The sequence below is a fragment of the Erpetoichthys calabaricus genome, chromosome 5, assembly GCF_900747795.2.
Source record: "Erpetoichthys calabaricus chromosome 5, fErpCal1.3, whole genome shotgun sequence".
Taxonomy (NCBI): domain Eukaryota; kingdom Metazoa; phylum Chordata; class Cladistia; order Polypteriformes; family Polypteridae; genus Erpetoichthys; species Erpetoichthys calabaricus.
Window position 1 is genome coordinate 178928009 of NC_041398.2, and position 15897 is coordinate 178943905.

Sequence of the window (15897 nt, forward strand, 5' to 3'; positions counted from 1 at the left end):
AATTAACTCTTTAACACATATTTCCTATTCAGACTATTCCAGATTGCACATGCCAAAAAAGCTTATTATTTATTTCAAAAGGTTTCTTTTCATGCTTGTTTTGTCATCTATCAATCAGTCAATCTTTTTTTATACATCATTGCAGTTTTTCAAATTGTAATAGCTCCTTTATAACTCCACTTTTTCATGTGATTATTTACTTCATACTTACCTTTATTTATTTATTTATTTTTCATTTTGGCACAAATGCCATTATAATCAAGTCTAGTTAATATTCCTAACTCCAATATTTAATGTGCTTCCTGTATCAGGAGGAACACAAAACCAGCTTTTAGTGACAGACAAGGTCATAACAATAGCAAGCTAATGTTAATTAGCATAATACTAGCAGATGTTAAATAATGTTTTCCCCAACTCTTTGCAACCCAATGGAACTGGCTAAATAGATGACAGTTTAGCTAATAATATACTGCAGAACATGTCGGTTCAGTTGCAGTGTGCTGTGAGCTTGGGGTGATCTCTCGTTGATCTAGTCTTAATATGTTTGTTTTAATTTCTTCTGTGACTTTGTGTTTGTGAATTTAGTTTTTTACTGTCTTATATTTGTGATACTTGCTTGATATGGATATGGGCAAGTACATTTTTCATTTTGGAATAATAATGTTTAGCTTAACTCTGACCTTCACAATGATCACTGTACAAAACCTTGGTCCTTTGACTTGTATTCAAGAAGAATGCAGATACTTCTTGATTCTTGGAATCACAGCTCAGACTTATCCCCTTCACCCTGAATACTACTAAAACAAAGGGTGATATTTCACAAACAAGGACAAAACTTGGGTGGAGTGGTGGCTCTCAGGCTAAGGATCTGCACTGGTATCCAAAAGGTTGCTGGTTCAAATCCCTGTCACTGCCAAAAGAGATCCTACTCTGCTGGGCCCTTGAGCAAGGCTCTTAACCTGTAATTGCTCCAGGGGCGCTGTACAATGGCTGACCCTGCGCTCTAACCCCAAGGGGTATGCGAAAACTAACAAATTCCTAATACAAGAAATTGTATAAGTCGAAATAAAGAACAAAAACAAAAAAAAAACAGTTTTCAATGATAGTTGCCATATATAGCATGGACTACCTAAAAGAAAGAATAACCCACACAGTTTTTAGTAAAATTTTAATCACTGTGCTAACACATATAATAGATATTATGTAACTATTCACTGAAACATTTTCCTTACTGATTTGCCTAACGTGTCCAAAATAAGCCTAATCATAAGACCTGTAGTGTATTTGCTCATATAACTTACTATAACCATTCTTATTTTTCAGGGTATCATAACTGATGTAAAATGGAATGCTATTACCAAGCATTAACAGAATTTCTAAAACTTTGTATTATACAAAGCATCCTGAGTACCAAAGTGGTTATAGCATGTTGATGAAAATGCTGTTTTAAATCAAAGCCTGAACAAGATAACCATTTTCTATTCATCATATAAAATGTTTAGTAAATAAAGAGAGAGACTAAATACAATTTATAACAATAATGGGAGACCAATGGACAGCTGAATAACCAAGGATATCTAATTTAACTTGAATTGCCACTAAGTGCTTTACAAATAAACCCCTACAACATAAATCTACAAAGAGGAAGGCCCAATTGCAGTGGTGAGGTGGAGGCAAAGCTGACATATTGGATGAATTGGTAAATTCAGAGCAGAGCTTTTAAAAGTGAGTAGTCTGGATTTTTGCACAATATGGTAGAGTTACTACTTACTACTGTCACAGAAACATTTTCAAAGACAAATAAAATCGGTTTAGATAGAACAGGCTTTCCTTTTTTGCAAATTATAAAGGAAAGATTAGATAGATATTTTAATCTTGTGGATTTTTGCACAATATGGTAGAGTTACTACTTACTACTGTCAAAGAAACATTTTCAAAGGACTGCTGAAACTTACAAATGTAGGGATAACAGTTAAAAACCTAAAGAGAATAATGAGTGGAGTGTAAGCAAAATGTTCTGATCGACCAAAAAATAAGGTGTACTAAACAATACACAAGATGGAAAAGGGAGGTACCAGATTTAAAAAAAAGAAAGTGAAATCCTGATACTCAATAGGCCCTGACAAGTACCGTGTTAATATATTGGATACTCTGTGCCTAGTGAAGTAGCTTAAAACATACCACGTAACACACACACGTCATTGCGCTGTTAAAAAACTCAGCAATAACAAAATTACCGTTAAAAAGAAAAAAAACCTTTTAAATCAGAAAGGAGGATTTCTCTGAGCCCTATTAAGCGCGCCCATTTCTTTCATTACTAGTTTAATAGGTTTGAGAATATAAATATGGAATATACACGCAAGATGTACCTGGTACCTCAACAACAAATAGCTCAATTGCAACAGAAAGCCCCGGCTTCCAGCGACCTTTTAAGCGCTACGGAAAGTGAACTGGATAAACAAATGAACTTCATACTTGAACGCAGTGACTTGAGCGCCGATGCAAAAGTAAAACATTATACGACCATCTTGCAAAGATACCTTACCTTTGTGAAAAAAGCAGATAAAGAAACCGGCACAACAGTATTTTATGGATAAAAACTTTTTAAAATCTAAAGATGTAAGTAAAAATAGACAGCCTGGTCGAGACAAAAACGAATTGATTGGAATGCCCATTTCGGAAACAGAAAAAACTAATATTGCTCGCTTCAGTAATATGAACATTGTATTTGTACATTAATCATCATACACATAGATAGATAGATAAATAGAAAGATAGAAGTAAATATAAAATGCTACAACTTATATTATACACACATGAGTGCGCTCACGTGCTACACACAGAGAGATGGTACTGAGCATAAAAATTAACGGTAACCTATGATGAACGTCATTTTGGAATTTAAATCCCCAGCCCGTCTCTTTTTAAACAGATGTAATTTTTTAAAAAGGGACCTACCGGTTTCCGAGTAATAGATTGGAGAATCAGCTTGGAAATATTGACCTAAGGATAAAATTTAAGGATTCAGCAATACGTTTTTATACTCGTTTGACGCATACAATAATCAACAATATGCTGAACCGTGATCTTGACTGCCGGGCCTCTCGGGAGAATAGACTATATTAACAATAATTATATTTCATTTAGTCCTATCCATAAAAAATAAATAAATAGAAAACATTTTTCTAATAAGATATTGAAGACGCACAGTTTTGTCTTTCGACGAGATTCGGAGTCATCTTTCAGTATTAACAGCAAGCTGTGTAATGGAACGGCCTGAATCCTTATTTATATATACCGAAAACAGCAGGGATTTTTTGAAAGCAGTCTTTATAATAAGGAGAGTGATTTCTTTTAGCAAATGTGTGCCCCTTTGACCTGTTTTAAGTCCGCTTTACATTTAAAACAGGAAGATATGAACTTATGTTAAAGACCGGTATGTGTGAACCTGTTCTTCTGTCAGTTGCCCAAGTACACGTATCAGCAAAAGAAAAGCTAATCTTACATAGAGTATTTCACATAATGCTTAAGCAAGGCACACAGCTGTGTGCTGCTGAAGTGGGAGTCAACCCTTCTGACTTCCCGTGCCAGAAGAGAAGATGAGTCTCCACCTGTTTTTGAAGGAGCTGAAAGAATGACCAGTTTTCATGGAGTGGCGAAGATTGCTTAAACTGCCTTTTTCTACCACCCAAATGGCCGAGAGGTTAAGGCGTTGGACTTAAGATCCAATGGGCAAATGCCCATGTAGGTTCAATCCCCACTTCTGGTAGCTTGTTATTCAAGTGTTCCCGTTCACTCTGTGTCTGGGTATAGCTCTCACCTTTAGAAAGTTAAGCGAAATGCTTCCGCAATGTGGATCCTTAGCTCAGCTGAAAATACATACATAAATCTACTTGATTATTTAAAATGTGATGTATTTGATAGAAAAGGGTTTCTTTTAGATAGATAGATAGATAGATTTTTTTATACGTATCAAACGTGATTTGAAAGGGAATTGCCGTATACTATTTACCTTAAGGGCATATATCGAACTAGTTCGTTTTCTCAGCGAAAGAGAGGCCGGCCGCTGCTCGGCAACACACAGTGGGGTGCATGCGCAGGGCCTGCCAGATTCAAGCAACAGGAATGTGGTTGCTCTCTCTCTCTCTACACACTGAGACATGAACGTGCAGCGGCTGTCAGCGTGCCTTTCTGTGAGATGGGGGAGCAGTTTCACTGCAGGGCCTGTCAGCTTGCCTTGGTGTGAGATGGCTTTCTGTGAGATGGGGAAGGCTGTTTCACTTGAAGTGCGCCTTACAGAAAGCAATTAAAAGTGGTTTAGATAGAACAGGCTTTCCTTTTTCACAAATTATAAAGCAAAGGTTAGATAGATAGATATTTTAATCTCGTGATAATATTAAAATAATAGATAGATGCAGGGACATGCTCCAGCACTGTTGAGAGGTATGCTGGAGTGGCTATAAGGGATACTGGGCTGGCTGAGTGTGAGCAGGTCGATCAGGCCTTGGGTTCATGGCAAGGTCGTTCTTTTGATATAAAGGGCCTCAGGAGAAGGGCCATGGAGGGGGGAGCCAGCCAACAAACAGGTGTTGACAGACCGGGGGCAATGCAGAGGCAGCATCCATCAAATTGCTCTTGACACAAAACCTGAACCAATCAGGTGAATGGGGTGGAATTAAGGGGGGGTCTGGGTGGGATCAACACCCATCAAACTGCTCTTGACACAAACCCTGACCAATCTGGTGGATGGGATGGGATTAAGGTAGGGTCTGGGCAGAGTTAGGGAGGGGACAGGTTGGAATTCAATAATCACATGACAGGGGGCGGGGTGCATCATTTAAACCCACCAATCAGAGGGAAGGGGCAGGGAGCATAATTTAAATCCACCAATCAGAGGAAAGGGGGAGGGGGATCAAGTCATCAATCATTTTTGATTGACATTTTGACAGAAGCAACCTGCCTTAATACTAACTCTCTTAAACACATTATATTTAGTCTCAAGCAGAGGAGACTGTGTGGCGACCTAATTCAGGTATATAAAAACCTCAAAGGCATTGATAAAGTAAATCCAGCAACATTCTTTCAGTTTAAGGGTGAATTATGTACTCGAGGACACCAGTAGAAACTAAGGAAAAGTGCATATAATACTGAAGATAGGAAGCATTTCTTTATGCAAAACGTTGTGGGACAATGGAACAAACTACTGAGACATGTAGTTGAAGCAGAAGCCTTGACAACCTTCAAGAAAAATCTGGATGAGATATTAGGACAGCTTAGCTAAACAAATGGATTTGATGACTGAATTGCCTGTTCTTGTTTGCCAAATTTCTTATGTTCTTATGTTTGGTCTCGAGCAGGATGCATGAAGTTTGTGTTCTTCGACAAACTACTGGCACTTCAAACATTCTTTCAAACATCAAGAGTACCTGCACTACAAACAGTACATTCCATCTCAAATTCATTAAACTGCCATTTAGAAAACAACCAGATTTCTTTTTAAGTTTACTTATAAATTTACAATTATGTTTTGTTATTTGTACAGAAACCTAAACTCATTAGCACTCCAAAAGAAGTTTATAGTACCTAAAGGATGCTCAGATCTGCAGATCATGCCATGTTAACACAGGTTTCTGTTTTTTTAATCTACTTTGTATTGATAGAACTAATTTGTAGCATGATTGCGCACCACCAGGGATGTCAAAGGCTGCGGCTGGCATGATGTCTTGAAACCTTAAACAAATTTTGAGCATCTATGTTATAGTATCTTCCAGAACTGAATGCTTTTTCAATGGAAATTTGGAAAATTTTCTTTGTTTATGAAAATCTGTCTAGACAATTACTTTACTAGCAACAAAGAGGATGTGACCAGGTAAAAGAGGATGTATGGTAACCCTGGCTGTAAGGGATCAGCATGAAGAAATTTCACTGCTGGCAGTGCTAGCCTTTTGACTTGAGTATGCTAGTTTGGTGTCTTTGGCCACTATAGTTTCCTGGTTTTTCTGGGCCTGTAACAAGATCCGTGCCTGTTACTTTCACACCAGTGCCTACTCATTGTATGTGGTGTCATGTCATTCGTTTTGGCTTTTAGGAGGGTACTGTTTAAGAGACATACTGTGCCATGTACTATTAGAAACTTTACCAGGGATGTTAGAATTCAAAATGATAATTAAATCTGCTGTCTGAGGAGTGGTTGTCTCAAAAACCAATGCCTGACAAATAGATGAGATCCACTTATTATGAATTTTTTCTAATCAAACTCCTTGTTTAACAGGCAAACTTCATTTATACCAGGGTATCTCTGACTTTATGCTGATGCGTATATGTGGGCTCCACAATCTCACTTGAACCCATTGAATGCTCTGATGTAATTTGCCTTCATGCTAAAGTGGTTTCTTAATAAGAGCTGAATGGGTAGATATGCTATATTAGTGAGCGGTTTAATGCATTAATTAAAATTCCCAGTCAATACTGCAATCTTATTTACTTTTAGAAAGGAAATCTTCAATCACGTTCATTTCAGGACTTGGAAGCATTGAAGGGGTTACCGGAATTTCAATCAATAATTTAAAAGTATAAAATACTGGCATATTAATAAATCATTACTTAAATTGGCCCTTGTTTATTATTTATTGCCAGCATTTCTTGTGGTTACTACAAATAAAGTGAACGCTTTGAGTATGCATGTGCGTCTCCTTTTGTAGTCAATACCTTTTATCTGTAGAATGCTGAGATTAAATGAAACCTCAGCCAGTGCCAAAAATGAAAAAAAGAAAATGAGAAACTATCATACTTGTATATTCATACGTAGCAGCCAAGAGCAGAGAATGAGCATTCAGTGTGTGACTGAAGAGCAGGGTAACCAGATTCTCTAGGGGTGGCTCTGGGAAAAATGTGCTAAGTGGTGAGGGAAGTTTTTGGTTGTTTATGAGTTTGTATGTGGGTATGTGGGTGGTAATTAATAAATTGGCTTCTAGTGAATTCTGTGTGGAATTAATTTTTTTTCTTAATTGTCCTATTAACTGATAATGATGCTATTAAAATGGACATCTGTTCTCCTTTCGCTAATATTAACACTACTCACACATGCAACAGCTTTACTAATTAGACAGATGAGGTCCAACACAGCCTATTGGTGCACTACTGGCCATGATTTAAGTCCAGTATCTCGATGAATTCTTTCAGGAATGTTGGCAAAAGAAACAGGTGTGATTGTTACAACACTGAGCAGACACCCAGCCAAGTGTCTTATCAGTAAGGAGAGAAATTATGAAGGCGACTGTAAATCAATCTGTCATATAAGTGTGGGTTATTGGTAGAATATTAAATTGGCATTAATTAGTGAAGCATATAAATTTTAATGGATGCCTTGGGAAATGCTCTGATTGAGGGACACCGTATGTGGTTCATGAGTCCCTGATGCCTGAACTGGGTTGTGTTAGAAGTTGCCTCTAAAGACTGGTGGAGGCCCTGAACTTCAATAATTAACTTCTGTAGGGTGGTGGTTAATGTCAGGGACTCCTAATATCGTTTGCTTCTGTTGGTGGGTTTTATCCCCTTAGGTATCCATTAGGATTATCGTATATACTTGCATTTAAGTTCTCCCGCGGATAAGTCAGGGCTTGATTTTACCATATAATTTCCAGTATTTTATAATGTCGGTCATATAATTCGAATGCGGAAAACATTCGAACATTCAAATCTTGAATGGCTGCTTACTTAAACTGGTTTATTTTCTTTCGCAGGATTTCGACTGCATTTTAGCTGATTTCCTTCAAGTGCGCTACAACGCCATATATGACTTTTTCAGGTAACTGTTTCAGTTTTACTCAACCTTCTGTTAATGCAGTGATGTCTTCGGGCTTACTAAAGATCAAAATACAGTACAAACTTTCTGTAGATTTCACACTATACAGGCATCTTTACCTGTACTGATTATAGAAAAAGTGAACCAAATCCGTTTTTAATGTTTTTAAAAATAGTTGCAGCCTAATGCTGTTATTCATTCTTTGTTTTTAACAAATAAAAATAAACTGGAAATTAGGTATTTAACCTTAATAATTGCATTAAAAGCTCCTATCCCCAAATGGATACGTCAAGGCATTAATTGAGGCATTTCATTTTTTTCCACTATTAGGGAAAATACTCTGTAAATAAGAATAATCACTAGTCTCCCATAAAAAATTAATCCAAGATTGACATCTTTTATAACAGCATGCCTGAAGGTGTCAGAAAAGTATGCTAATTAGTTCACTGTGGCTAGCCAGAATAATCAACAAAAGCAGCAGTCTTAAATAAGTTTGGTTTATTTACATAACACAGTCAAAAAGCATTTCAGTTTACACCAATCATCATACAGATAAATGGTACATTCTTTTAACACATCTATGTCTTAGTATTATGTAAATTTCCCAAAATAGTTAAACAGATTAAACATCTTTGGTAAAGATCTGGTTTATTGAACAGGATCTCATATTTGTAAAGTATTATAAACAATAACATAAAAAGAATTTGTCATTATCTCATCATTTACTTGTTAACTGTTCTAGGTACAAATAATAAAGAATGTCTTACTTAAAGAGGTAGATTTAATCTGTCACTTTACAAATTCATACAGTAAATTTTTTCCCTTACACCCCACATTCTCAAAAGTTGTGTGCGGTAAGTAAACTGGTAGTTCTTTATTGGCACCTGATGAATAAGTGAGGGTGGCTGTGTGTTTATGTCTGCCATGTGATGACTAATGTCCTATCCAGGGTGTTTCCTGTCTCTCCTCGTGCTGCAGGGATAGGTTCTGGTTCCTGAGCAGGATGAAGTATGTTTGAGAGAATATGTACATGCATCGATATAAGTATGTTTTTATCCATCATTAGTACACATTGTATTTTGATGGCATATTGGTCTTTGGTTCTAGGATAGGCATTGCAATTTAAGTTTTTTCATTCCTACTTAAGTTGCATGAAAATGTTAAAAATGTTTTTTATTAAAATACATGCTTGTGGAAACTAATGCACTTGGACAGCTTAATTTTTTCACCCAATGTAATACCAACCTCTCTGACTCATGAATGAATAAATGATATCAGTTTGAAGGATACAAAGACAAAGAATGAAAAAAAGAAAGGCAACAGGGTCAGATGAAATTCCAGCAGAATAGTGTAAGAGTTTAGGAGAAGAGATACTAGATGTTTTGTTTGATGTAATGCAAAAGATCTATTAATAGGAGATAATACCAGGGGAGAGGAGGAAAAGTGTGATTGTACCCATTTATAAGAAGAACAGTGTTATTCAGGATTGAAAAAACTATAGATGGATAATGCTGATGTCACACTCAATCAAAGGGTTATAGAGAGAAGGCTTAGGGAAGAGACCACCATAAAGGAGGAGCAGTTTGGTTTTATGTCAGAGAGGGGAACAAATTCTGCAATCTTTGCATTGAGACAGCTCATAGAGAAGCACTGGGAAAAACAGAAATGACTGCATATGGTGTTTATTGATTTGGAGAAGGCTTATGATAGAGTGCCACGTCAAGAGGTCTGGAGGTGGAAGAGAGAGAAATGAGTACCAGAGGAGTATATGACGATTGACCAAGATATGCATGAAGCAGTTAAGAGTAGCTATGCACCAGGATCTTTTTAAGTCCTTACCTCTTTGATCTGGTTATGGATGTGTTGAGTCACGGGATAAAAGACCAATCCCTCTGGTGCATGCTGTTTGCTGATGACATTGTATTGTCTAGATCCAGAACAGAAGAAGCAGAAGGGAAGTTGGAAGAATGGAGAATGTCTTTGAAAGATAGACAGTTGAAGAAAAATAGGAAGAAGACAGAATATACTGTATGAATTTTAATGATGACCAGGATTCAGAAGTTAGCCTGCAGGGAGAGAGTGGATAAATTTAAATATGTAAGATCAGTGGTAGCCTGAAATGGAAAACTAGAGGCAGGAGATACTTCATAGAGTGCAGTGCAGATGGAACAACTGGTAGAATGGATCAGGAGTATTGTGTGATGAAAGAATTAAGGCAAAGGTTAAAGGTAAGGTTTCCTGAGACAGTTGTAAGACTTCCAGAAACGTATGGAGCTGAGACTTGAACATTAAAGGCACCACAGGTAGATGTATCAGAAATGAGAATGTTGAGATGGATTTGTGGAATTACAAAAAATAAAGACAGAATAAGAAATGAGACAATCACAGGTACAACAAAAGTTGGAAAGACATCTAAGAAAGTACAAGAAAGTAGGTTGAAGTGGTAGGAACATGTGATGAGGAGAGACAAGGAAAGAGAAAGTGAGGGAGGCCAAAGTAGAGGTGAATGAATAAAGTTAAAGAAGATTTGAAGGAAAGAGCTTAACTGGTAAGTAGGTGCAGGACTGCGATATTTGGAAAAGACTGATCAAGCACATCAAGCCCACATAGAAATAGGAAAACATTAACAGGAAGAAGAAGAAGTTTCATGGGGACAAAGGAGGAGTGGAAGGTACAGATGGTCTCTTATTGTCTCCAGACTAGAATACAATTCAACATTGCATAATTTGCATTAGTTTTGCTTACTATACAGCCTATGCCAGGTGGGAAATTAAGAAATATATCCAGTCCTCAATTCCTTGTATATTCACTTCTTCACCCATACTAACCGCAGTCAGTCACCATTTAACCTGTATGCTAAGTAATAAACTAAATACCCTAAAAAACACATAGTCATAGGTAGAACATGCAAGCTCCCCAAAGATAATAATTGGAAGTGAATTCACTAAAAAAATACACTAGGGCAGCATGCCACCCAAAAGTGAATACAATATTTGAAAACAAAAATCTTTGTTGCTGTGTTACAACAGGCTATACTTATTATAGGGAAGGGCTTATGAAAGAATAAATAATGTGCAGTTACCTCCATGAGGACTACGAAAGGCAACAAAGAAACAGAATAAGCAAAATGCAAGAGCAAAGGATCAAAACCAATTTTGGATATCAAAAACATAAGAAAAGAAAATACCAGACACAAGAAACTAAACAATAACAATCATTTGTAGTAGGAATGCATTCTGGGGTAGAGAGAGATATAGGGACGTATAAATTATTAAGATAGATATTTAAAATGTAAGATACAGTTAATAGGCTGTACAACTCCCATTGTTGTGCCAAAAAGCAGTCGGTCCAGACGACTTTCTACAGTCAGGATCTGGAGATGAAAGTGTTTTCAGTAGTCGACAATTGTAAGAGTGGTCAAAAATCATTCAGGGATTAATAATAATTCATTACATTTATATAGCGCTTTTCTCAGTACTCAAAGCGCTATCCACACAGGGAGGAACCGGGAAGCGAACCCACAATCTTCCACAGTCTCCTTACTGCAAAGCAGCAGCACTACCACGCGCCACCTGTGAGGACATTAGAATAATAGAAAGACATGTAGTTAATCAAACATCAAATTTTAAGTAAGATAAACTCAAAGTTGATAAAACAAAGCCTAATAATAATAATAATAATAATAATAAACTATTTATTTGGCACGTTATCGTACAGTTACATACAACTCAAGGTGCTTTCCACTGATTAATCAACAAAAACATAAATATACCACATTTACTTGAATTGTTATCATTAATTAATACTATGAAAATTTCTAATAAGTGTAAGTATACTAAATACAAAATCAACCAAGTATTGTTAAGCAAAATTTAACCACTGCAGTGCAAAACAAACCTTCACTGTTATCAGAAAATAGATAGATAGATAGATAGATAGATAGATAGATAGATAGATAGATAGATAGATAGATAGATAGATAGATAGATAGATAGATAGATAGATAGATAGATAGATAGATAGATAGATAGATACTTTATTAATCCCAAGGGGAAATTCACATACTCCAGCAGCACCTTACTGTATACAAAAAACAATATTAAATTAAAGATTGATAATAATGCAGGTAAAAAACAGACAATATCTTTGTATAATGTTAATGTTTACCCCCCCCCGGGTGGAATTGAAGAGTCGCATAGTTTGGTGGAGGAACGATCTTCTCAGTCTATCAGTGGAGCAGGACAGTGACAGCAGTCTGTCGCTGAAGCTGCTCTTCTGTCTGGGGATGACACTGTTTAGTGGATGCAGTGGATTTTCCATAATTGATAGGAGCCTGCTGAGCGCTTGTCGCTCTGCCACAGATGTCAAACTGTCCAGCTCCATGCCAACAATAGAGCCTGCCTTCCTCACCAGTTTGTCCAGGAGTGAGGCGTCTTTCTTCTTAATGCTGCCTCCCCAGCACACCACCGCGTAGAAGAGGGCGCTCGCCACAACCGTCTGATAGAACATCTGCAGCATCTTATTGCAGATTTTGAAGGACGCCAGCCTTCTAAGGAAGTGGTTTTCTAATTAAAATATTTATACATTATGACTGATAATAGAATAACCAGATTAATATACAGTATAAAAATAAATATTTACAATATATATCTACAATTTTCCTAGGCATATATACATGCCAACCCATTGAGTAGAAATAGTTTGATATTATTAAAATTAATGATAGATACAAAAGCAAATAAATCCGTCCATAGCAGTTTCAGTTGATTAAGGATGTAGATGAAGTAATTGTTTGAACAGCTGACACAGAGGAGAGGAAAACAAAAAACTCCTACGATGGGCTATAGGAGAAAAATAAACCTCTGGTGGGCCATGGCCGGAAAGACAGAAATGAAAGCTCCTAACAGTATCTAATGGCCATACATTATTTAAACCAAGAAATTCATTTGTATTGTTTCAGTTAACTCAAAGCTTGAACACTGATTTTCAGTATGCCATTATCTTTTTTCTTTTTTGAAAATACATTCTTATTAAGGAGAATAGATAAAAAATATAAAGAAACACAAATGTCCGTCCATCCATTTTTATAACCTACTTATCTAAGGCGGGATCACGGAGAAGATGATGCCTGTTCCAACAATGATTTAACGCAAGACAAGAACAACACCTTGATAGGGTGCCAGGCCATCAAAGGGTGAAGGGTGAACAAATACACACAACAGGGCCATTTTAGTGACACCAATCCACCTAACCTGGAAGCAAGCAACAGGGATGTGAGTCCCATTCTTCTTACTGCAAAGCAGATGCTACCAATGTGCCACAGTGCCATCCATAAAAAGGAATATATGCAATTAAAAGATAAAAATACCCTCCACCCCTACACTGCGAGGAACAGTAATATACAAAAGACATCAGATAACTAAATGAAAAGAAAATGGCATGATGATTGTAAGCTCCCATTGTAACCAACCACCAGACATCCAGTCACTTACAAGATTTGGTGACCAAGAGCATTCTTCTAACATTGGGGCCAGGTGCTCCATCGATCCTCAACCCCAAGAAGTCAAGAAACTCCAACTTCAACTTTATTGTTATATGTACTCAGTACAATGAAAATCATATTCTGAGAGCAATAAACAGGAATACACAGGAACAGACAAAAACACACATAAAAAAATACAAAAAAGCAAAAAAACAAACTAAAATAAGAATGTATGTGCAAATAAATAAGTGATTCAGTGTAACCTCTGCAGGTATATGGTCTCATGATGGCCTTCCATCCTCCAGACATGAGCTGTAGTGCTGAGAGAAGAGGCAGTGAATGGGTTTTTATTTAATTTTATTTAAGCATGATGGCAGAAGGGATAGAACTGCCTTCCAGCCTTGTTGCTCTAGGTGCTGTTCTCTTGTAGCATCTCCCTGATGGTAGCAGAATGAACAGTTCATGTTGTGGGTGGGTTGTGTCTTAATAATGTTATGGGTTCTCCAGAGAAGGCTGGTGTTATAGATGTCCCCAAGTGCAGGGAGTACTATTCTAGTGATCTTTTGCACCAATTTTTCCACCCGCTGTAGACCCATGCTGTACTGTTTGCAAACAAGACTGTGATGAAGTAGGTGAGGATACTCTCAATTTTGCATCTGTAGAGGTTGCTGAGGATAGTACTTGGCATGCCAAACTTTCTCAGCCTCCTCAGAAAATACAAATGCTGCCGGGCTTTCCCTGCCAGGTCTCTAATGTTATAGGTCCAAGTGAGATTCTCAGAGATTTTAATGTCGAGAAGTTCACTCTCACTCACTCCACTTCAGTCTCTCCAATGTGCAGTGGTGGGTGCTGCCCTCTCTTCCTCCATGGGTCAGCAATCGTCGCCTTTGTTTTGCTGGTGTTAAGAGAGACATTACTCTGCTGAAACCACTTCACAAGGCCAGCCACCTCCCACTTGTACTCTGGCTCGTCACCCCCAGAAATCAATCCAATAACAGTGGTATCATCTGCAAATTTAATAATGCTGGTGTTATGCTAAAAATCAGTTTATGGAAAGGGTCTGTCCAATAATAAACAGAGAAAGTAAGCGGGGCTTTTCAACAAGAGGGCAGTGCCAGCTAGAAATAGATGGTGTCCAGGGAAAACCAACCTCTGCTGGAGTTGATTAAAACAGAGTGTGGAAAAGTCCAGGAGAAGGAAAATGTGGGGTGACAGAGGAATATTAGACAGAGAGAAGAGATGACAGAAGGAGTTTAAGACAAAATATTAAGAGGAAGTGAAAGTGGGAGAGTTTCAAAACATATAGAGGAATGTTCTTGGAAATTTAGGGAGTGGAAAGACCCAATACAAAACATTGGGGTTCCTAGAGGACATTCTGAAAGATGGTATTACAGTATAAGATGATTGATGATCATGTTACCACATTTAGATAGATTTAATAGAGAGACAAGGTATTGTAATAAGCTTTGCACTTGTTAAAAGCTTGTAATAAGCTTTTGCAGCAAATAGAGTGACAACTGTATTTTATGTGACGAAAAGAATTGTAAAAAAAAACAAAAAGTGGCTGGGGGGGATAAGCAACACTCCACACCTCTTAAGAACTGTGATGAAGAAGAGGAAGGAATGAAGAAACTGCACATATCTGGAATTGTGAATTATCAGAGACATCACCTAAAGTATAAATGAGATATGGCATCCACCAATACACAAAGCTTTATTGTGAAAAATGAGAATATGTACAGTATAGGCTAATTGGAACTTACATGCTAGTATGCTGCAATTCTCAATAATAATGATGGCACAATGATGTCACGCATTGCAGTATTGATGATCACGTGACTGAAAATGGGCATGGCAACCAACAACAACACAAAAAAGCTTCACTACAAAATGCCAACAAGATGACATCACTAAAGTAACAATATACTTTTACAAAAATCAAATAACTGTTTCACAATCTTCTCATATAATACGCTTACCGTGACTGTTCAGGATTCTGTCCAGGATTTTCAATCACCTGTGGTTCGGAACTATTGACCTGAAATTTGGTACACATATACTATGTAATACCTACTATCCGATTTCAGGATGACGATTGACCTCCAAGGTTATTCCTGTTTTTATTTTTATTTTATTTTATTTTAGAATCAACTCTCGGCAGCGGCCAGCAGGGCAAGCGTGCGGTGCATGCATACGGGTGCCGTTCTCATTCCCTACCACCTTCTCCGTCACTTCTCCTGCCTCTTCATATCTTAAATCATTCTTGAGGCAGATTGAAGACTTAAGTGCTAGCTTAAGTGAAAAATTAAAGAAAGCGTACTAAGTAAGTGCAACACAAACACTGACTTAATCAGTTTTAACGCAAAAACATGCCAACGAAAGAAGAGAAGAAACGGGCCGCTATGGTGGAGAACAGAAGAGAAAGAGAATGAAAACTATAAGTCAGGTGTATTCACTGCACGTGATTGTGCAGTGCACCATTACTGGTCAGAAATAAATACTGAAAATTAATTCTTGACATATAAGGTTATCTGTTTTTATGACTCTCCTTCTCTTTCATTTTTGTTCCTTTTCTTTTTCTTTTTAAACTTCCAGCTCTTTGTTCTATCAG

At 37.2% G+C, this 15897-nt stretch overlaps 1 protein-coding gene across 1 annotated transcript in view; it reads left to right on the top strand.

Moving 5' to 3' along the window:
- LOC114652832 (cyclic nucleotide-binding domain-containing protein 2-like) overlaps positions 1-15897 on the top strand; it is a 187343-nt gene that overhangs the window by 38802 nt on the left and 132644 nt on the right. Inside the window, exon 8 of the mRNA XM_028803142.2 lies at positions 7743-7807. Within this exon, the coding sequence (XP_028658975.2) occupies positions 7743-7807 (65 nt within the window). The remainder of the gene's footprint in view (positions 1-7742; positions 7808-15897) is intronic.